Here is a 7,959-nt window from a genome sequence, read left to right as displayed (position 1 = left end):
TGGGGCCCACCTCGCTCCCTCTCCCCCCTTCCCTGGGTCCCACCTCGCCCCCTCACCTCCTTCCCCGAGGCCCACCTCGCTCCCTCTCCCCCCTTCCCGGGGCCCACCTCGCTCCCTCTCCCCCTTCCCCGGGTCCTCGCCCCCTCTTCCCCCTTCCCCGGGGCCCACCTCTCTCCCTCTCCCCCCTTCCCCGGGGCCCACCTCGCCCCCTCACCTCCTTCCCCGGGGCCCACCTCGCTCCCTCTCCCCCCTTCCCCGGGTCCCACCTCGCCCCCTCTCCCCCCCTCTCCCCCCTTCCCCGGGTCCCACCTCGCCCCCTCTCCCCCCTTCCCCGGGGCCCACCTCTCTCCCTCTCCCCCCTTCCCCGGGGCCCACCTCGCTCCTCTCCCCCCTTCCCCGGGTCCCACCTCGCCCCCTCTTCCCCCTTCCCCGGGGCCCACCTCGCTCCCTCTCCCCCCTTCCCTGGGTCCCACCTCGCCCCCTCACCTCCTTCCCCGCGGCCCACCTCGCTCCCTCTCCCCCCTTCCCCGGGGCCCACCTCGCTCCCTCTCCCCCGGGGCCCACCTCGCTCCCTCACCCCCTTCCCCGGGGCCCACCTCGCTCCTTCTCCCCCGGGGCCCACCTCGCTCCCTCACCCCCTTCCCCGGGGCCCACCTCGCCCCCTCTCCCCCGGGGCCCACCTCGCCCCCTCTCCCCCGGGGCCCACCTCGCTCCCTCTCCCCCCCTTCCCCGGGGCCCACCTCGCTCCCTCTCCCCCCCTTCCCCGGGGCCCACCTCGCTCCCTCTCCCCCCTTCCCCGGGTCCCACCTCGCCCCCTCTCCCCCTTCCCCGGGGCCCACCTCGCTCCCTCTCCCCCCTTCCCCGGGGCCCACCTCGCCCCCTCACCCCCCTTCCCCGGGGCCCACCTCGCTCCCTCTCCCCCCTTCCCCGGGGCCCACCTCGCTCCCTCTCCCCCCCCCCTTCCCCGGGGCCCACCTCGCTCCCTCTCCCCCCCCCCTTCCCCGGGGCCCACCTCGCTCCCTCTCCCCCCCCTTCCCCGGGGCCCACCTCGCTCCCTCTCCCCCCCCTTCCCCGGGGCCCACCTCGCTCCCTCTCCCCCCTTCCCCGGGGCCCACCTCGCTCCCTCTCCCCCCTTCCCCGGGGCCCACCTCGCTCCCTCTCCCCCCTTCCCCGGGGCCCACCTCGCTCCCTCTCCCCCCTTCCCCGGGGCCCACCTCGCTCCCTCACCCCCTTCCCCGGGGCCCACCTCGCTCCCTCTCCCCCCTTCCCCGGGGCCCACCTCGCGCGCCCCCTCACCACGCCCTGCAGCACATCGCACCTTCCTGAGCACGGTGTTGGGTAGTTTCCGGATTCTCTCCACGCTGTCGGGGCTCACCCCCAGCTCGTAGCAGCAGACGCGCAGGAGTTCCCGGTATGTCAGCTCGTCTCGGTCCATTTCCACCTCGATGAAGTCGTTGTCCCCGGGGGAGCTGCTCTGGATTCGCACCTTCAGGACTAATTCTGTGCAATGAGGAGACAAAACACGAGTGTGTAATAACGTTATTAGCGTCCTACCATTAGCGTCACCCCGGCACGAAACGCTAAAACCACGCAGCCATCAGACAGACTGCTTGTCAATTCCCTGTGATGGGGATCTCTGCAGGAGTGCTGCATACATTTTCCTCACCTTTCATATTGGATGGGAAGGCTCCGGTAAAGAAGAAGGGTTGAAACACTTGCATAGGTCCACCATGAGCGCCCCCGTGTGGTAGATTAGAGGGGAGCGGGGAGTATATGCTGCAGTTCTGGGCGACGCTCTGCACGGGCGGGTGCGGACATTCCTGCGGGATCTGCACGTCTCCGTTATAGAACAGGGTGGGGAACTTGTCGTCCTTCGTCACCGAGGTCGTGATGTGAATGTTCTCCACCCCATTGTTCAGCAGCGGGAAGCTCGGGACCGGCGGTGGCGGGGGAGGTGGTGGCGGTGTGGAGTGGGAGGTACCATTCTCCACGCAGGGGGTGGGAGTCTCTTGTTTGGGGCTTTCTCGGGAGTATGTGAAGGGAAAGGCGGGGTTGGCCAGATAATTGGGGATGAACGCTAAATCGGACTCCGGGTTCTGGTCATCGGGCTCCAAATCCTCAACTGCAATAAAGAGCGAAAACATCAGCAGCTGTACGGGATCCCCGCAGACCCCAGGGTGGAACCGCAGACCCCCGGCCGGACCCAGATTCCTGCCAGTGAAAGAAATATTCAGCATTACGTCCAAAAGATGAAAATCCATGAGGACCCTCATCTGTGTGAAAGCAATCAGCACACTCCCCGTCTGAAATACTCTGTGCTGCAGGGGACTTTTGCAGTCTAATTATCAACCTGTGACCTCCCACAAAATCAGCAATCTCCTGAAATACTCTGTGCTACTGGGAACCCTGCTTCTTCTATAACCTTCCATATGTCATCACAATCCCCTCCTGAAACACACTGAGCCGCTGCGCGTCAGCGCACCCCCCTCCTGAAACACACTGAGCCGCTGCGGGTCAGCGCACCCCCCTCCTGAAACACACTGAGCCGCTGCGGGTCAGCGCACCCCCCTCCTGAAACACACTGTGCCGCTGCGGGTCAGCGCACCCCCCTACTGAAACACACTGTGCCGCTGCAGGTCAGCGCACCCCCCTCCTGAAACACACTGTGCCGCTGCGGGTCAGCGCACCCCCCTCCTGAAACACACTGAGCCGCTGCGGGTCAGCGCACCCCCCTCCTGAAACACACTGTGCCGCTGCGGGTCAGCGCACCCCCCTCCTGAAACACACTGTGCCGCTGCGGGTCAGCGCACCCCCCTCCTGAAACACACTGTGCCGCTGCGGGTCAGCGCACCCCCCTCCTGAAACACACTGTGCCGCTGCGGGTCAGCGCACCCCCCTCCTGAAACACACTGTGCCGCTGCGGGTCAGCGCACCCCCCTCCTGAAACACACTGTGCCGCTGCGGGTCAGCGCACTCCACTCCTGAAACACACTGTGCCGCTGCGGGTCAGCGCACCCCCCTCCTGAAACACACTGTGCCGCTGCGGGTCAGCGCACCCCCCTCCTGAAACACACTGTGCCGCTGCGGGTCAGCGCACCCCCCTCCTGAAACACACTGTGCCGCTGCGGGTCAGCGCACCCCCCTCCTGAAACACACTGTGCCGCTGCGGGTCAGCGCACCCCCCTCCTGAAACACACTGTGCCGCTGCGGGTCAGCGCACCCCCCTCCTGAAACACACTGTGCCGCTGCGGGTCAGCGCACCCCCCTCCTAAAACACACTGTGCCGCTGCAGGTCAGCGCACCCCCCTCCTGAAACACAGTGTGCCGCTGCGGGTCAGCGCACCCCCCTCCTGAAACACACTGTGCCGCTGCGGGTCAGCGCACCCCCCTCCTGAAACACACTGTGCCGCTGCGGGTCAGCGCACCCCCCTCCTGAAACACACTGTGCCGCTGCGGGTCAGCGCACCCCCCTCCTGAAACACACTGTGCCGCTGCGGGTCAGCGCACCCCCCTCCTGAAACACACTGTGCCGCTGCGGGTCAGCGCACCCCCCTCCTGAAACACACTGTGCCGCTGCGGGTCAGCGCACCCCCCTCCTGAAACACACTGTGCCGCTGCGGGTCAGCGCACCCCCCTCCTGAAACACACTGAGCCGCTGCGGGTCAGCGCACCCCCCTCCTGAAACACACTGAGCCGCTGCGGGTCAGCGCACCCCCCTCCTGAAACACACTGTGCCGCTGCGGGTCAGCGCACCCCCCTCCTGAAACACACTGTGCCGCTGCGGGTCAGCGCACTCCCCTCCTGAAACACACTGTACTGCTGATGGACCCTGCTGGTAATTTTGGGGGTGCTTTCGTTCCTGTACTCACCCCCTAACTCTCTCTTGATTTCTTTTTTCGACGTCAGCTGAGCGGCTCTTTCCCCTTTGCTTGTGAAGACGTCTTTGTCAGCTCCGGCCTCTAGCAGGTAGGTGACCACGCGGAGGTGATTCCTCTTACATGCCCAGTGGAGACAGGTCCTGGGGAGGGGGCGCAATACACAGAGTGAGTCATGAGGCAGCGATAACGGACCCCAAACATTGCAGGATGTGCTGCACACGCTGGGTATATGGGGGTATAGATATTCATTGGGTGCTCTGATGTGTGTGTGTATATCAGATAGAGCCCTCAGTGTGGGTGTGTGATTATTTATATATACACACACTGAGGGCTCTGATACACATACACTGCTCTGATGTGCGTGTGTACATCTATGTACCCCCGCAGAGCCCCGAGTGTACATCTATGTACCCCGCAGAGCCCCGAGTATACATCTATGTACCCCCGCAGAGCCCCGAGTGTACATCTATGTACCCCCGCAGAGCCCCGAGTATACATCTATGTACCCCCACAGAGCCCCGAGTATACATCTATGTACCCCCGCAGAGCCCCGAGTATACATCTATGTACCCCCACAGAGCCCCGAGTATACATCTATGTACCCCCACAGAGCCCCGAGTATACATCTATGTACCCCCGCAGAGCCCCGAGTATACATCTATGTACCCCCACAGAGCCCCGAGTATACATCTATGTACCCCCACAGAGCCCCGAGTATACATCTATGTACCCCCACAGAGCCCCGAGTATACATCTATGTACCCCCACAGAGCCCCGAGTATACATCTATGTACCCCCGCAGAGCCCCGAGTATACATCTATGTACCCCCACAGAGCCCCGAGTATACATCTATGTACCCCCACAGAGCCCCGAGTATACATCTATGTACCCCCACAGAGCCCCGAGTATACATCTATGTACCCCCACAGAGCCCCGAGTATACATCTATGTACACCCCCCACAGAGCCCCGAGTATACACCTATGTACACACACAGTGTACATTATATAGATATATACACATAGAGCCCTCAGTATATATCTATGTACCCCCACAGAGCCCCGAGTATACATCTATGTACCCCCACAGAGCCCCGAGTATACATCTATGTACCCCCACAGAGCCCCGAGTATACATCTATGTACACCCCCCACAGAGCCCCGAGTATACACCTATGTACACACACAGTGTACATTATATAGATATATACACATAGAGCCCTCAGTATATATCTATGTATAGACACAGTGTACATTATATAGATATATACACATAGAGCCCTCAGTATATATCTATGTATAGACACAGTGTACATTATATAGATATATACACATAGAGCCCTCAGTATATATCTATGTATAGACACAGTGTACATTATATAGATATATACACATAGAGCCCTCAGTATATATCTATGTATAGACACAGTGTACATTATATAGATATATACACATAGAGCCCTCAGTATATATCTATGTATAGACACAGTGTACATTATATAGATATATACACATAGAGCCCTCAGTATATATCTATGTATAGACACAGTGTACATTATATAGATATATACACATAGAGCCCTCAGTATATATCTATGTATAGACACAGTGTACATTATATAGATATATACACATAGAGCCCTCAGTATATATCTATGTATAGACACAGTGTACATTATATAGATATATACACAGAGAGCCCTCAGTATATATCTATGTATAGACACAGTGTACATTATATAGATATATACACATAGAGCCCTCAGTATATATCTATGTATAGACACAGTGTACATTATATAGATATATACACATAGAGCCCTCAGTATTTATCTATGTATAGACACAGTGTACATTATATAGATATATACACATAGAGCCCTCAGTATATATCTATGTATAGACACAGTGTACATTATATAGATATATACACATAGAGCCCTCAGTATATATCTATGTATACCCACAGTGTACATTATATAGATATATACACATAGAGCCCTCAGTATATATCTATGTATAGACACAGTGTACATTATATAGATATATACACATAGAGCCCTCAGTATATATGTATGTATACCCACAGTGTACATTATATAGATATATACTGAGGGCTCTATCTGATATATATAGATATAGATATATATATAGATATATACACACACACACCCGCGTCCTCCTGACTACCACCCTCACCATCCGTTGATCTCATTCTGGGAGTTGACGTCCACCCCGGCACTCAGCAGCTTGTGGACTTCTTCCAGGTCTCCCAGAGCGGCCGCTTCCCTGAGTCTTTCTTCCATGTATGTGAGGACAGGACGGTCATACAGGAGGCGGCCGGACCCCCGCACGGTGCAGGCCTCGGGGCAGAGCACTGATCACACTGACCGGGGGGAAGAAGCGCCCTGAGCGGCCCGGGCTCCGCAGCCCTGGATGCGGCTGACAGAAAAACGCCAATTTTGGTATTTTGACCCTTGTGTGCATGTTCCGGAGCCGCAGCGTTGGGGGACGAGGATCGGCGTTACAACGGCGGCTCTGCACTGTGGTTCCGGGGTTCCGTGTGAAGACTCTATATCCTCTCTACACTATTACTGCTAATGCAAAGTCCATTCACTTTGTCTGTTTAGAAACAGGCGCCCCCCACACACACACACCTTAAAGAGGAACCTGATGGTGTGTTAGGCTGTGTGCCCACGATGCGTTTTTTAAGCGTTTCCGCAGCGGCAAAAACGCTTAAAAAACGCATGGTAGAAGACCTGCCATGTTCCCCAATGATAATCCGCATGTACTGTGCACATGCTGCGGAAATTTCCGCTGCGGATTACGGAAGAGCGGCATTTTTGCCGCCATTGACTTGCATTGGAACGCATGGAATCCGCATCACTGCATCTGTACATGCAGAATCCAAGCGTTTCAATGTGTGGATGGTACCCGGGTGTGGAGGACAGGAGACTCTCCTCCAGACCCGGGTACCATAGAACCTGTAAAAAAAAAAAAAAAAAAAAAAATAAATATAAATATATATATATATATATATATATATATATATATATACTTACCTTCTGGCGGCCCGCGGTGCGCTCCTCCTCTCATGCCGGCAGATCGCGGTGGACTGAAGGACCTGCGCTGACGTCATAGTCATGTGACGGGTCACGCTACGCTGACTTCGGCAGGTCCTTCAGTGTACCGCGATCTGCCGGCAGCTGGGACGGTGAAGCAAGACTGCGGGGGCCATTGGAAGGTAAGTATATATTTATTTTTTTATTTTTAACCATTCTTTGGGGTCGCATGGATTTATATAGTGTGACCAAGTTGACAAGCACTTTCCAAGTGATGCTAAAATCGCTTGCAAACCCGCATGCGGAAATGCATGTGAAGAACGCTTCACATCCGCATGTCCCTGGCAGGAAAAACGCATGTACAATCCGCATGCATTTTTTCTGCCAGGGGAGATGCAGAAACACTCAGGAAAAATCTGGAGCATTTCTGCATCGTGGGCACATAGCCTTAGCTGCATTGTTTCCCCAGGGCTGGATAACCTTGTTAAGGGACTGTGCACATGATGCAGATTTGTCACAAAACCTGAAGGGTTTCCTGATGTGAGTAAAGTGAATGAGAATCCTGAAGTCTCGTGCACACGTTGCTTATTTTTCACTTGCAGATTTAGATCTGCAGAATATCAATTCTTTCAGCATTTTTGCTGCAGATTTCACCCATGTTAATGAATGGGCAAAAATCTGCAACAAAAAAAAGTATGTAAAAAAAAATGCAGCAAAAACCTCCCTGTCTATGCAGTGTTTTTTTCCTGCCAAGAGACGCAGAGACAGTACAGAACTGTCTGCACCAAAAACAAAGTGTGCACAGGCCCCAGGCTCTGCGCGCAGGCCCCAGGCTCAGTAAAATCTGCTGAGAATCTTGATTTGTTGGTAAGAAAAAACGCAGCATAAAATACATGCGTGTTTGATTTTCCCATTCTCATTATCTGCAGCAAAATGCTGAAAGAATTGACCATTGCAAGGTGTGCATGAGACTTCAGGTTTTGTGCCGAATCTGACCAGAAAAACCGCAACATGTGCGTG

At 55.9% G+C, this 7,959-nt stretch overlaps 1 protein-coding gene across 1 annotated transcript in view; it reads right to left on the bottom strand.

Moving 5' to 3' along the window:
• Positions 1-6,448, bottom strand: part of ANKRD40 (ankyrin repeat domain 40) — an 18,902-nt gene extending 12,454 nt beyond the window's left edge. Inside the window, exons 1-4 of the mRNA XM_073660417.1 lie at positions 6,077-6,448; positions 3,870-4,018; positions 1,667-2,122; positions 1,319-1,500 (exon numbers count right to left, since the gene is read on the bottom strand). Coding sequence (XP_073516518.1) covers positions 1,319-1,500; positions 1,667-2,122; positions 3,870-4,018; positions 6,077-6,183 — 894 coding nt within the window. The 5' untranslated portion in view covers positions 6,184-6,448. The remainder of the gene's footprint in view (positions 1-1,318; positions 1,501-1,666; positions 2,123-3,869; positions 4,019-6,076) is intronic.
• Between the last annotated feature and the right edge of the window lie 1,511 nt (positions 6,449-7,959).

The sequence above is a fragment of the Phyllobates terribilis genome, unplaced genomic scaffold (genome assembly GCF_046119375.1).
Source record: "Phyllobates terribilis strain yellow unplaced genomic scaffold, ASM4611937v1 Scaffold_25__1_contigs__length_18738178, whole genome shotgun sequence".
In the NCBI taxonomy this organism is placed as follows: Eukaryota; Metazoa; Chordata; class Amphibia; order Anura; family Dendrobatidae; genus Phyllobates; species Phyllobates terribilis.
The sequence above is the reverse complement of the archived record's forward strand: the minus strand, read 5'-3'. Positions and strand labels throughout refer to the sequence as shown.